The 16,114-nt window shown below is 40.3% G+C and overlaps 1 protein-coding gene across 1 annotated transcript in view; it reads left to right on the top strand.

The window, feature by feature from the left end:
• Nucleotides 1–16,114, top strand: part of LOC126263402 (armadillo repeat-containing protein gudu-like) — a 110,127-nt gene that overhangs the window by 10,591 nt on the left and 83,422 nt on the right. The window contains exon 2 of the mRNA XM_049960496.1: nucleotides 1,559–1,768. Coding sequence (XP_049816453.1) covers nucleotides 1,559–1,768 — 210 coding nt within the window. The remainder of the gene's footprint in view (nucleotides 1–1,558; nucleotides 1,769–16,114) is intronic.

A 16,114-nucleotide genomic window follows, 5' to 3' on the forward strand; every position in this document is an offset into this window, starting at 1 on the left:
GTTGAATAAATTTGACCTTCGGACAATACATGAGGGCACTGTATTGAAATGTGAGAAAACTAAATGAGCTTCACAAGTGTACACAAAATTGAAGTACATACATGTAATCAAGAATATTATGCAAACCACAAACTATTTCTTAACTGAGGTGTGTTAATTTCCTATATCATTAAAGATACAAGAAACCATGTGCAGCCAAGATCGCTATGCTTGTATAGATGGTTCACTAAACATGAAAAAAATTCTATAAAATTATAGTATAAAGGTGACAACTTTGACCTACTTGTTATTGAAATCACAGAATAATGACGTTTCTCTCCTAGCACTGGCTACTAGTTGTATTCCATAATCGATATTTCAGAGGAATACAACTTTGTGAATGGGGTTTCCAATTACAAGTTGAGATACTCGTCTGTCCTGCCCTCACAGCATTTTACAATTTATTATACATATCATTATCTATTCTAGTATGTTTGTTTATATTTTATGGTTGTGCTGTTTTACTTACTCTTATTTATATTTACCTGTGAATTGGTGGTAATCAAGATGGAATCGTATGTCTCAGTCATAAGAACAGTGGTACCTTTGTATTGAGCTAGTGTCTTTATTTTGTGCCTTTTGTCCATGTGTGTGTGTGTGGGTGTGTGTGTGGGTGGGGGGGGGGGGCTAGAGAGAGAGAGAGAGAGGGGACTTACAGATATTGTTCTCCATTGTATGTAGTAATTGTTGTTCTATTTAAAATTCTTCATCATTAGGTATTGTAATTAAATGCACTAGAAAAATCAGACACCTCTAAATTATGATTCGGTATAAACATGTATCAAATCAGTACCCCTTGATGTGAAGTTGGTCTATGAGTAGCAATATCTGCAGCTATCACATTTTATGAATGACAAAGTATCATTTGTGTTCCTGTGCATTGAAACACTGCTGAAAATCATTGCAAGGTGATAAGCACCCAGTTTTCTTCTTTCATTATTTCTTCTTCATGTTAATCAAGCCATATCACCTCAAGTGGAACTTACTGTTATTGTTGTACAGGAGATTAAAGTTCATTAATTGCTTTGGAGATTACATCAAGCTATGCATTTTGCATTGTTACCATTTAGTTTTAAGGCTGAAAAAATACACTGGGATGATATTCTTTTCCCAGAAAGTTAGTTGAAGATCATGCTGATATTGGATTTGTGCTTATCCTGCTAGTTTAATCTGTCATTGCTTATCTAAGAGCTTCCTCTAACAATTTGAATATATTAGTAGACTCACTTCCTGGCCACAAAAACAATAGGCTACCATAATTTAAGATAAACAAATAGTCTGTAATACAGTGATGTTAAAACAGATCTCTTAGTCAGTTACAATAATTTTTACATGTGATTACATTTTCCCTTTTATTCTGTCCTGTAAGCAACAGCAGAATAAAATTTGTAAGCAATGACCAAATAAAATATGCAACAAGCTGAGTGGTTAACTTTATATTCAATCAGCAGTTTTGTTTCATTTCCTTTCTTTCCATTTTTTTCTCCTCCTCTCAAGCATCAACTGTTCTTTGTTTCAGCTTGGGGCTCTTTTAATTTTAAGCAAAATATCATCTAGTCGCAGCATAAAAAAGAGTATTCTAGATTTTGAAGGAGTGCTGCCACTAGTCAACATTCTTTCATGCCCCGCAAGAGATTTGCAAATTTTGGCAGCAGAGACAATCCAGAACATAGCTAGCATGAGACAGGTTCGAAAGCTAGTAAGACAATATGGAGGCATTCCTGTTCTGGTAAGTGCCAAAACATTTACAAAAATTGCACGGAATTTTTAATGAACGTACATAGTGGACTAATCATTCAATTTCAAACAACTTTTTCATATAATTATACTATGATTATTAAAAACACTAACTTCCTTTGATTCCCTAAAGTTTAGACATCAGTATCTGCTTATATCATAATGGATGTTTCCAAAAGATTATTCGCTACTTAATTGTTTATTATATCTTTTTTAGTGTACAGTGATGATAAGTATTGGAATGAAACAATAAATATCTTCTGAGTGATAAGAGCAACTCCAAAATATCACCAATTTCAACACAGTGGGTGTGTTTGTAAAGGGAAGAGCATCACATAAATTTAAAAAATAAAAAATTGTGTAAGAAACTGGTTATATATGCTGACTTCAATGTAGATGCAAGGACTAATGAAAAATTTGCATCATATTTAAAGAACCAGATAGTTCCAGATGGACAAATCTAAATTTTGACTACTGTACAAGAGTTACAGCAACTGCTTCAACATGTATTGATAATATCATAAATATATAGTTATAATTACAATGACAAAGGAAAATTTATTTTGGATTCAGAAGTATCAGACCATGCAGCACTATTTGTATCATTATCAAAATTAAATTTGTCACACACACACACACACACACACACACACACACACACACACACACACACACAAATAAAACAGAATAAAACATAAAAGAATAATTAGGAACTTCAGTCAAGAAAATGTAGAGGTACTTGTTAAAGGGCTAAGCTTTATCATGCAGCCAGTCAGCAGACACACTTGACAAATGACAATTAGAATAATGTTTCAGCTGAATTCGTGGGTATATGCAGGGAATGCTTCCCTTTTGTAACTGTACAGGCTGTGTCTCCAAAAAGCAGATCATGGGTAACAAAAAGAATTAGAGTGTCTAGTGTTCAGAAAAATGTATACATATAAGCTTTTTGATCTGTTGTAAGAAATGAAGTTGACAGTGAAATGGAGAGAAAATGCCCCTCTAAACTAATGATAAATGGTATAGCTGTTACAGATTCCAGTGCCATATGTAAATCCTTCAACAACTTCTTCATAAATTGTCATAAAATCTGTGACTGTTCACAACAAAGTACAGACCCTAGTGTGACAGAGAGAAATTGCTCAGGTTTTATGTTACATCATGTTTCAAGCTCTGAGTTATGAAAATCATATGTCCTTAAAAATTTAAACTCAGTGAGTTGGGATGATGTACCCACTAGAACAATAAAAATAGTCTGTCATAGTATTGAATGTCCACTCTCCCTCATAACTGACCAATGTTTTGATGAGGGACATTTTCCAGATTGACTAAAATATGCCATAATTTGACCATTTCCTGAAAACTGCAATCATGATGAAACTGGAAACTGTAGACCTACTTCTTTGTTATCAGTTTCTTAAAAATATTTTATAGAGCTGCATGTGATCAGATAGAAAATTATAATTCATCCCACAGCATTATTTTATGCACTGACTGTGGGAAGGCTGCAGTATAATCCACATACTAAATTAATTGGTCACAGCATTTAGCAGATGTTTCCATCATAGGATGTGTCTGTTGGGTATCATTTGTAACTTTACCAAAGGTTGAGACTGTAGATCAGGACAAATTCTCTGAAAACAGACAAAGTATGGTTTTCTAGAAAAACTTTTAAGTTGGATGTCCTCATACTTAACAAATAAAAACAAGGACTGTGTGTTAATAATAGTGGCAAGGAATTCCTCTCTGGTTGGAAGAACACACACACACACACACACACACACATTAGGATTTCCACAAGACCCAACATTTGGACTGTCTGATAACATCATCTATGCAGTTGACTCAGCAGCAACAGTCTGTTGTAAAACTGATGAAGACTCAATCTGCCATATTGAGCAGACACATAGGAAATTAGAGACGTGGGTCAAAAATAATATCTTGAAATTAAACTTTGCAAAAAGAGAAATTGTTCATATCACCACAGGGTTTCAGAATTGTTATGCTCAAAAGGCAGCCGCCTGTGAAATTAGTTTTGTTGTTTAAAACATCTGCCTTGCAGGATAGTCACCATGATCATTAAAATCCAATTCATTATGATGAATGATATCTTTCTGGAAATCATCCAATTCAGTGACAATTATTCTTCCACTCATATATTTTCCTGGAGATTTAAACGTCATTTCTTAACCACAGGTTTCCATTGCTCATGTGTTTGCAAATATTCTCTGTATGGTTCATAGTGAAACACCACATGCTTTTGCTGTTACACTCTGTGTTGCTGATAAGATTTTGTCCTTTCTGACATTGTCTTTAAGGTCATGAGGAAATTCATCTACGTTGTACATAAAACTTTTTTTGGCTGTGTGTGTGTCTTGAAACTCATTACCTTAACTCACAAACTAAAGTAACAGTACTCCCAATGAAAATCACTTCTGTTTTTGGCAAACACTGCACATTAGGTAGCAACAAAGTTGTAAAGCCTTGCCAGCAGCAGCATGAATGTAGTGCAGTATTGCCCCATAAACCATGTTAACAATAGGTGTTCAATTTTAGTCATTGCTTCTTATGATGCTACCTGAATGGTACCTGTTGTGGAAATGACACAGTGGCAACAGTGTGAACTTAGAGTCACAGCTGAAGCCAGACTAGGTCAAAGGCTTCTCATTGGCAATTAGAAATGTAGGGAACAATGGAGGAAATGGAGGTGGAACAACTGAGCCAGCCCTCTCAGCTGCCACTTTCGCTTCTCCCTAGTACAGTGTGCTCACTCTTAGTGAACAATTACTCAGTCTACTGACCAGTATCATGTAATGAAATGAAATGTCATGTGGTGAGGGCCTCTCGGCGGGTAGACCCGATTGCCTGGTGCAAGTCTTTTGAGGTGACACCATTTCGGCGACTTGCACGTTGATGAGGATGAAGTGATGATAAAGAAGACGACACAAACACCCAATCCCTGAACGGAGAAAATCTCCAACCCAGCCAGGAATCAAACCCGGGCCCCCCAGCATGACGAGCTGGTGCACTGGCCACTCAGCTACCACAAGTATCATAAAACAGCAGCAGTATCAGTGGTGTGCTTGGCTTTGCAGCAGAAATGCGATACACTAGTATTCTTTTTGAAACCTCTCATACTTCTATAACACAAGAGGTCATGAAATGAAAATAAGTTGAGGGATATGACTGTTAATTAAACATAGTAAAGTGAACAATAGTAAGTAATATTTTGATCTCTAATTTCAGCACTTCTTTATGTAGGGAATCAGAACTTAAGGTTGAAAGCTTAATCATCAACAGGTTCGTTAGAGATTTAGCAAAGACAGAATACAGTGAAACATGTAATTACTCTAATGGAACTAAATAAAGTGGCAGTCATTGGATTAAGATAATTTGCTATTCGTCACATAGAGGAGGCACTGAACAATTGATAGGCACATAAAAGCAACTGTAACTGTTAGCCATTATTGAGTTGTCAAAAAAATCCTTCATCAGATAGAAACACACATTCATACATGACAACTCGCACACAGGGGCATTGTTATCTGACACTGTGGTCCCTCTGCGGTGAGCAGTGATCTCAGCTTGGGTGGTTAGTGAGGCACAGAAGACACATGGAATGGCGAGGGGTAGCAGGGTTATGGTGAAGGAAGATGCCAAAGTGCTGTCTGGGGGAGCAAGCAGGAATATGGTGGGAACAGTATGGCAAGCTGCTAGGTGCAAATAACAGTGAACTATGCAGATGAACTGTGGAACAAAAGGCATGTGTGAGGATTGAGTGGGAGCAGGGAAATGAATGAAGCAGATGGGGGACAGGGACTAGTGAAAGTTTAGGCCAGGTGGTTTACGGTAACAGAGGATATGTTGCAAGGAGAGTTCCCATCTGCAGAATTCCGAAAAGCAGGTAGTGGTTGAAAGAATCTAGATGACATGGGCTGTGAAACAGTCGCTGAAGTCAAGCACATTGTGTTGTACAGCATGACAGCATGCTGGGCAACTCAGTGGTCCAGCCATCTGTTGGCTACAGTTTGCTGGTGGCCGTTCATGCAGACTGACAGTTTGTCAGTGGTTATTCCCATATAGAATGTTGCACAGTTGTTGCAGTTAAGTTAGTAAACTACATGGTTGCTTTCACAGGGGCACCACTTTTGATGGGATAGGACATACCTATGACTGGAACTGTGTGTGGTAGAAGGAGGACGTATGGGGACAGCTCTAGCACCTAGGTGTTTTCAGGGATATGATCCATGGGGCCAGGGGCTGAGAGCAGGATGGGGTAGGAGTAAACAAGCCTATTGTGTTGGTTGAGTGGGCAGTAGAGTACCACTGTGGGAGGGATTGGGAGGATAATTGGGAGAATATTTTTCATTTTTGGGTACAGTGAGAGGTAGTCAGAACCCGGGAAAAGAACATGATTCAGTTGCTTTAGTGCAAGTGATATGCAGTCACCTGGGGGGGGGGGGGGGGGGAGGAGCTCCTTTGTTGGCCAGTCATTGGGTGTGTGGGGTAGTAGGTGATTTATGAGACAATGGAGGAGGTGAGATCTATTTCTGGTCCATGAAGACCTCCGAAAGACCCTTGGCATATTTAGAAAGGGACTACTCGTCTCTGCATGTTCAGTGATCATGGGAGTCTAGGTTGTATGGGAGAGATTTCTTGGAATGGAATGGGTGGCAGGTGTCAAAATGGACGTATTGTAGATGTTTGGTTGGTTTGATATGGGCTGAGGTACTGATGAAGCCATCCATGATGTGGAAGTTGACATCAAGGAATGTGGCTTGTTGAGCTGATGGAGGACATGGAAATAGGCAACCTTGGCATTGGAAGCAACTGAAATAATTGAAAGCAAGTCAGAGGAATAGCAGTGGTGTCTTGGAACTACAGAAGGCACAGCTTCTTCCTAGCACCTCATATGTGCCTTGTGAAAGTGCTTTGCTGTGCAGTATCTGTTCGGTGGTCAATACAACTTGCGCCCACTCAATACTTGACGACACGGCATCCATGCCCCCCCCCCCCCGCCCCCCTCAACATCTAAAATATCCACCCCGGTGTCGGGTGTGGAGATGGGGCACTGCGTGGGGGGGAGTGCTCTGACTCTCAGTTGCAGAGGTAGGTGTTGAAACTTCAGTCAGCACTGAGCATCCACTCACACCTGACTTCAATGTAGATGCAAGGACTAATGAAAAATTTGCAACATATTTGAAGAACCAGATAGTTACAAATGGACAAATCTAAATTTTGACTACTGTACAAGAGTTACAGCAACTGCTTCAACATGTATTGATAATATCATAAATATTTAGTTATAATTACAGTGTGTGTGCCCAAAAATGAAAAATATTTTCCCAATTATCCTCCCAATCCCTCCCACAGTGGTACTCTACTGCCCACTCAACCAACACAATAGCCTTGTTCACTCCTACTCCATCCTGCTCCCAGCCCCTGGCCCCACGGATCATATCCCTGCAAGTGACTGGAAATGTCAACCGGGAAACAAACTAGAGCACGCATATCGGTGGCCACAGGCACAAAGGCAGAAAATGTGGCAGGCGGCAACATCTGAGTCCTCTGTGGCATCCAGCCAGGCGAGTGGGCACGACCCTGTTGCTGGCTCCATCATGAGTGCCAGCACAGTTATGATGCTGGCAGCAGTGTCAGGTCGACGTCTTTGGGTGTCTCCTGCCGCACAGACGATCGTGCTGCCAGAGGCAATGTTGACAACTGTGACGGTGGCTGCTGCATGTCCTGGCTGCACGCAGGATCTGTGAACAAAAAAGGGGCTGCAAAATATCACGAATGGATGCCATCTGTGCAGCTCTGTTGGCTGTGGATGGTGTGGGTGGAGTGGGACAACACCTCACACATCACACACTGTTCCCATTTGCGACCTCTACTAAACACACAAAAGAAAACTGGTTGCTGAGGCCGAAACTGTAACTTAGGAGGAGGGACATACGTTCCCTGTGTTGGACGTAGCAAATGGAGAAGAATCCTGTGACGTGCAGGAGCTCCACTGGCGACTTTCTATCTTTTAGCAGGGAGTGCTACAATGATAGAAAAACTTTCAAAGCCTGATACTGTGTGTGAGTGGCCCACAGCTTGTCAATCTGTGATTTGAAGGCTCTTATGAAGCATCGGGCTTCACCATTTGACTGCAGATGAAAGGGCACTGTTAGTACATGCTGAACACCATTGTCTGCACAAAACTTTTCAAACTCTCGAGGCATGAACTGTGGCCTATTATTTGACACTATCACCTCAGGTAAGCCTTCAGTGCAGAAGATCGATGTAGGAGCTGTTACTGTGCTGTCAGATGTGGTAGACTTCATTGTAACGATGAAGGGAAACTTGCTGTGTGCATCGACAACCACCAGCCAGTGTATTTGTAGTATGGCCCAGCAAAATTTATGTGCAGGCATTGCCGTGGTCCACCAGAACATACTATGCACACATTGCACACTGTGAGGTCATGCATTCATTCCCATCCACGTACAATAGCACCTTGCCAGTTGCTTCGTATGGACAATGCCCCAATGTCGTTGGTGTAACAACCCATTGGAGGGACTGAGGAACTATGACCCTAGCATCACCACTTTCAGTGTGCACCAGGAGGACACCAATCTGTATGGAGATGGTACGCCAGTGAGCAACGTAGCGACAAATCACCGGGTGACGTCTCTCCTTCAGACTCCGCGACCACCAACATCCGACAAACTTGAGTGCTATCTGCAATGCAAGTTCTGATGCTGCCTCCTGCACCACATAGCAGAAGGTGACCAGAAAATCTTCTAAAAGTCAGATTTCTTCTGAATCAATCTTATGACAGGAGTCCTCAGAAGAATCAAATGCAGATTTGGATCCAGTTAGGAGCCTCAACAGGAGGTCAGCATTGGAGTGTTTGGAAATGGGTCGATATGCTGACTCGTACTAGCAATTGGACAACAGAAGCACCTACCATTGTAACTTCTGCACCGTTCATGCTGGGGCAGGCTGGGAGGACCTGAACAGTCCCGTATGTGATCTGTGGCCCATAACTAGAGAAAAGTGGTGGCAGTACAGGTACTGATGGAAGTGTGCGACCCCATAAATGATAGCCAATGCCGCCCTTTTAAGGTGACTGTAGTAGTTGCATTTGGCCTTGATCAATGTCTTTGGCACAAACACAATTGGTCTGTCATTGGAGCCCACTCGGTGTCACAACACCACACCAATGCCATAAGATGAGCCATCTATGACAAGAATGACAGGCTTTCTGGGGTCAAAGTGAAACAACACTGATCACTTAGTGGTGTGCCTTTCAGCCACTAGAAAGTGATTTGTCTCTTTGGCTGACCATACAAACAGAATACCCTTGTGGCGCTACTGATTTAGAGGTGCTGTGATCTGAGTAGCGTTTGGGCTAACACAGATGTAATAGGTTAGCTGCCCCATTATAGCTCGCAATTCTAATACATTGGTTGGCAGAAGCAAGTTACAAATGGCCACTATAGCCACTAGGTGTGACTGTGGTGGATGTCTGCCATGTGCATTAATCATGTGGCGAAGACACTCAACAGTTTCAGTGAGATAGGAGGAACACTTAGAATGGTTACACATCAGTCCCACTTTGGACAACACTTGGAGCAATGCCTCTAAATTGTGTGTGTCCCACTGACATACGGCCAGAGACAACTATATCATCTCAATAATTAGAACAATCTGGTACTTGCAACATCAGTTGCTCAAATTACTTTTTGGAAAATAGCTGGGTTGGAAGCACTACTGAATGGTAACTGCTGAAACTGGAATAATCCCTTGTGCTCGTTGGTCACAAAAATCTTGATTGACTCTTCATCTAAAGGCAGATACAGATAGGCCTCCTGGAGATCAGTTTTTGAAAAGAAAAATGACCCTGATTTAATTTGTCCCTCAAATCCTTGGGGCAGGGCAATGGAAAAGAAGCAATAACAGTTTGTGGGTTGATGGTTGATTTAAAGTCTGCACAGAGTCCCAAGCCACCTGATGGTTTAGTAAGGACCACTAGGGGCAAAGCCCATTGGCTGGCTGACACTGGCTTGATGATGTCACTATCCTGCAATTGGTGCAGCTCTGCAGCAACCTCATGCTGTAATGCATAGCAGACAGGATGAACACAAAACAACTTTGGCTGCACATTATCATTCAGTGTCACGTGGGCCTCGAACCTTTGTTCCTTGCCTAAACTGCTATGGAAGAGAGAACTATACTTGTCACATAATGTATTAATATTGTCCATGAAACCCAGATAAATTAATTTGTAACACTGTCCCGTGAATTGACAATCCAAAAATGTCAAAGCTACCATGCTAAAAGAGATAGTAAACTCACGAGAATGCAACACATGAAATAACACTGTTTTAATAGTACCACATAATGTGGCTGGCATACTGCACACTCCAAGCACTGGAATAGATTGTCCATTATGTACTGACAATGACTTATGTGGTTGCTGAAGCTGTGGGCTATCTAACCATTTGTACATAGTGTGGTTGAACAGTGTAACAATAGCAGCAGTATCTAACTGGAAATTAACACACTTGTTGAACACACGCAACTGAACATACAACTTATTGGATTGCCAATTGTCAAGTTTAGAGTTTGTGTCCTGGCAATCCGATGAAACAACAACAGGATCTGTGGACCATCGCGCAGCAGACACAGCATACACCTTATTAGAATCACTGCCCGACATGGAATGTGAAAGCTACCAAACACTTCCTATACTTAAACATACAAACTTGTTTGCCACATGCAAAACACCCGGCTTTGAGGCACAGGCACTGTTCCCTATCATGCATTTGAAAGCAATGCAGGCAAGACTTCCACGATTGTGCAGACTGTGCCACGGCCTGACAGTGCAACTGGTTTGCACATGATCTAGATGTGGGTGACGTCTGAACTGATTGGGAGAGTGGGGGTTGCCTACTGACCTGTCTTACTTCTGACAACAGATATTGGAGGTGCTTGAAAATCATGCTCAGTTATATCGGTAGTGTCCTATGACTCAATAATTGACAATAGTGTACTAAGGTCAGTCTTTAGATGCTTTAGTATAGCAGCATGGGTACGGGACTCTGAAACATTCTAAGTAACTGCGTCTCTCATCATAATGTCACTGTAACTTAATCCATAGGAACACTGAAAATAGCATTATCTAATAAGGCCACAAGTTACTGTTACCCGCTGTTTGTAGGACTGTCCTCGTTGCTGTTTTAATCTGAAAAACTGATAATGAGCAACTGCTACATGCACTTACGATTTAAAATGATTTGACAGTGTTTCAACTAATTTGTTGTAGAGGACCTCATGAGGCTGGTGATGGGAAACAGTTTAACTTCAGCCAGAGTACATTTGAGCCTACAGTGGAGAGAAAATGGTAAATACACTGATTACCTGTTACACCATAGGTGTGGAAATACACCATCAACTGTGCATCATAATCAACTTTGTCTTCACTTTGCCCCAGAAACTCTCTGAATTTAGATGCTTGGGCCATTTGTTGAGTTGTTTTCAACTGAACAGGATGGAGTGGCAGTTGTGGTGCTGCCAAAATTTCTTGCAGTGCTTGTAATAGTTGTTCAGCCCTTTATTCCTGCAATTGCATAGCTTGCATTAAAGACACATTCGGAAGAGACAGTTTGAACACTAAATGTAACAACACACAGAAACAGAAAAACAGTACTGCTGCAAGAGAGGATTAGTCACACAATATGCCACAGTGAGCTAATTGTGAGCTGCACCCTCAGTGTCACTTTACTTGTTGTGTCAGACTTCTTTGACACTGAGGTGGCTGTAATAATACAGTTAATTAGAACACCATGATTAAGTAACAGTTCATTAGTCACAACAAAACTTATCTTTGCATGCCAAGCTTGGCTGTAGTTATAAAATTGCACACGTGATCTTGCAGTTCAGAACACACTAAATGAACCGTGATTACTGAGTAGCGAGTAGATACAAGTTCAAAATGGCTGTATCGTGGTCACTAGGAAACTCAAGTGCATAGACACTTGTTGACACAGTTCTGATAGCATTGGTGCATAGGTGCAGCTCATAGGAGGCAAGTCTCTTCACTCCCTGACGACTGACATGAGCTGTGTCATGGTGAATAGACAGCACAGCAAGGTTAATCTGACAGGTGCTTCTCAGAAGGGCCAGGATCTGACCTTGAACAGAACTGTCCTTCCGGCCTCTGGTGACACTATTTCAGAGCAGAGGTGCAGTGGTGACACCTCGGGACTTTGAGAGGCACTGCTCCCTCTTAGCATCTCATTGGCACCTAATGATGCCATTTTGTTGTGCATCATCTCTGCCGTGGTCAATACTTCTTGCACTGCTCTCAATACTCAATGACACTGCACCAAGTGACTGGAAAAAAGTGCATGTGACTCCTGTAGGTAAGAAAGGTATAAAAACGAACCCACTGAATTACAGACTGGGATTCTTAACATCAGTTTACTGCAGAATGATTCAGTATATTCTATGCTTGCATGTAATAAATTTCTGTGAAACTGAAAAGCTTCTGTTAACAAATCAGTAGGGATTTAGAAAACATGACTCATGTGTAACTCAGCTTTCCCTTTTCTCACACAATATCCTGTGAACCATAGATGAAGAGCAACTGGCAGACTCCATATTCCTTGTTTTCTGGAAAGCATTTGACACATTGTCTGTTAACGTAAGTCTCAGCATACAGAATAGGTTCTCAGATCTGAAATGATGGTAAGCGACAGGTTAGTGGTTTCAAGAAATTGTGTACTGAAGTTTCAATAAAAGCTGCTAAAAAGCATATTTCAAATACTTTACTTGTGATTTATTTATTCAGATAATTCTTTGTTTTCTAATATTTCTAGAATAACTCTATCCAAAATTTTATTCTTAAAAATATGACAAGTACTTAACATTGTCTACTGAATGTGTTTAACCTGCTTAGAATTGACATACCACTGTTTACTTGCTGGGTGAGTTGATGAAACATTACTGTTAACCCTCTAAAAATTACAAATTTAAAAGGTCAGAATTATTTCTGTTTATGATACTAAGGTTGACACTACCAAATTTTTCAATAATAATAGACAACCTCAATAATTACTCTATGATTCAGCACAATATATAATTAATTTTATTATTGCTTTACTGCAGCATGTAAACGATGTTAAGGATGCTCTTCACATTTTTGCCATCACACTGTCACACAAGCTGTGGTAACTGAACTGGTGTTACTGAACTTAGGTAACGTAGACGTATAGTTTTTTTCAGTAAGTGTAAAATTTTATCATGAGTGAGAAGTGTGGGCTCTGTCATAGGTTGTGAGTAGTGGATTACGGGGTGGGACTTGTACAAAGTATTTTTAATGGGGGAAATACAGTGAGGAAGCCAGTGGGCCTTCTAACGAGATCCCCTTCTGGGAATGCAGAATCTGTAGTAGAAATAAGTTGACAGAGGAACAGGAGACATTAGATCTGTGCCCTACAGATGCAGTTACAACAAGCAAAGGAGGAACTAGATAGGTTAAGGAGGGTAAAGGACACTGGGGAATGGGTACTGGCAGTTGGCAAGAAGTCAGCTAGGAGAAGGAGGTATCTGGACAGTTATACTGTGCATATATACAATAGATTTGACCAACTGTCAGAGTTGAGTGGAGAGGAGCCTCTTGTAGCTGTAGGTGTAGGAAACACGCAGCAGTCCTCAGCAGTTAGGAGGCCTAGGTCACTTGCAAAGTCTAACGGAAAGAAGAAGGTTCTGCTGCTAGGTAGTTCACATGGTAGAGGTGTGGGCCAACAGTTGCAGGAAGTGTTGGGGAGTGAGTACCAGGTCACCAGCATTGTGAAGCCTAGTGTGGGGTTGGCTCAGGTGACTGACAGCATAGAGGAGTTATGTAGGAAATTTACGAAGGAGGAGCAGGTAGTGATAGTGTGTGGAGCAGGGAATAGTCTTGATAGGGACAGGGAATATGATGTAGGTGGTGACCTGGTAAAGATAGCTACACTTATGTGCATTTTGTGCAGCTGTTTCAACACCATGATCGGCGTCATCTTAATGTTGCTGTTAGGTGCATTGAGATGGGGCTGGAGAGAGCACTGATGGCAGAGGGTATGCCTCACGTTTCAGTGGTGCCAGTTGAGTCTATCAGTAGATTGGGTCGGGTTTCACTAGGTATGCATGACCTGCGCCTCAATAGGTATGGGAAGGGGAGGCTGTCAAAGCTTATAGGTGACCAACTGTCAGAGTTGAGTGGGATGGAGCCTCTTGTAGCTGTAGGTGTAGGAAACATGCAGCAGTCCTCAGCAGTTAGGAGGCCTAGGTCAGTTGCAAAGTCTAACAGAAAGAAGAAGGTGGTGGTGGGATCGCTCATGAAAAAATTCCTGTAGTAGTTGGTGTTAGAGCTGCACCTTTTTTAGATTGATGTCAACTGATAGGTATACCAACTTAAAGGAAGCCCCTCTAAGGGCTCACCTTCACAGGACGTCATGTTTCCAAGTAGAGAAGAAGTTAGCATATTTCATCAAACTATAAGAGGTATTAGAGATAAAGTTACTGAACAGTTTATAAATGTTGACTCTGAAAATATTGGTGTATCAGAGCATAACTTAAATAATTTGACAATTCAGAGGCTTCCTTTACCAGGATACAGATTAGCTGGCTGTTTTTCAAGGATTTCCTTGTGGGATGGGGGAGTGGTCATGTACGTAAAAACAGTATTCCATTTGAATCCAGAGACGTATCATGGAACTGCACTGAACAGATATTTGAATGTTGTGAAGGGGCAGTTGAATTTAGTGAAACTAAACTTCTGATTGTTGTTGTTTATAGGTCCGCCAACTCTGTCTTCTGAGATTAGATTAGATTAGATTAATACTAGTTCCATGGATCATGAATACGATATTTCGTAATGATGTGGAACGAGTCAAATTTCCTAATACATGACATAATTAAGTTAATTTAACAACAATATTAAGTTAATATAACAACTTTTTTATTTTTTGTTTTTTTTAATTTTTTTTTCATAATTTTTTGTTTGGTTTTTTTTTTCTTTTTTTCTTAATTTATATCTAAAAATTCCTCTATGGAGTAGAAGGAGTTGTCATTCAGAAATACTTTTAATTTCTTCTTAAATACTTGTTGGTTATCTGCCAGACTTTTGATACTATTTGGTAAGTGACCAAAGACTTTAGTGGCAGTATAATTCACCCCTTTCTGTGCCAACGCTAGATTTAATCTTGAATAATGAAGATTATCCTTTCTCCTAGTATTGTAGTTATGCACACTGCTATTACTTTTGAATTGGGTTTGGTTGTTAATAACAAATTTGATAAGAGAATATATACACTGAGAGGCTACTGTGAATATCCCTAGATCCTTAAATAAACGTCTGCAGGATGAACTTGGGTGGACTCCAGCTATTATTCTGATTACATGCTTTCGTGCAATAAATACTTTATTCCTCAGTGATGGGTTACCCCAAAATATGATTCCATATGCAAGCAATGAGTGAAAATAGGTGTAGTAAGCTAATTTACTAAGATGTTTATCACCAAAATTTGCAATGACCCTTATTGCATAAGTACCTGAACTCAAACGTTTCAGCAGATCATCGATGTGTTTCTTCCAATTCAATGTCTCATCAATGGACACACCTAAAAATTTTGAATATTCTACCTTAGCTATATGCTTCTGATTAAGGTCTATATTTATTAATGGTGTCATACCATTTACTGTATGGAACTGTATGTACTGTGTCTTATCAAAATTCAGTAAGAGTGCGTCTACAAGGAACCACTTAGTAATTTTCTGAAAGACATTATTGACAATTTCATCAGTTAATTCTTGTTTGTCAGGTGTGACTACTATACTTGTATCATCAGCAAAGAGAACTAACTTTGCCTCTTCATGAATATAGAATGGCAAGTCTTTAATATATATTAAGAACAACAAAGGACCCAAGACTGACCCTTGTGGAACCCCATTCTTGATAGTCCCCAGTTTGAGGAATGTGCTGATCTTTGCATATTATGAGAACTGCTTATTTCAACTTTCTGCACTCTTCCAGTTAGGTACGAATTAAACCATTTGTGCACTGTCCCACTCATGCCACAATACTTGAGCTTGTCTAGAAGAATTTCATGATTTACACAATCAAAAGCCTTTGAGAGATACAAAAAATCCCAATGGGTGGTGTTCGGTTATTCAGATCATTCAAAATTTGATTGGTGAAAGCATATATGGCATTTTCTGTTGAAAAACCTTTCTGGAAACCAAACTGACATTTTGTTAGTACTTCATTTTTACAGATATGTAAAGCTATTCTTGAATACATTAC

The sequence above is a fragment of the Schistocerca nitens genome, chromosome 6, assembly GCF_023898315.1.
Source record: "Schistocerca nitens isolate TAMUIC-IGC-003100 chromosome 6, iqSchNite1.1, whole genome shotgun sequence".
Taxonomy (NCBI): domain Eukaryota; kingdom Metazoa; phylum Arthropoda; class Insecta; order Orthoptera; family Acrididae; genus Schistocerca; species Schistocerca nitens.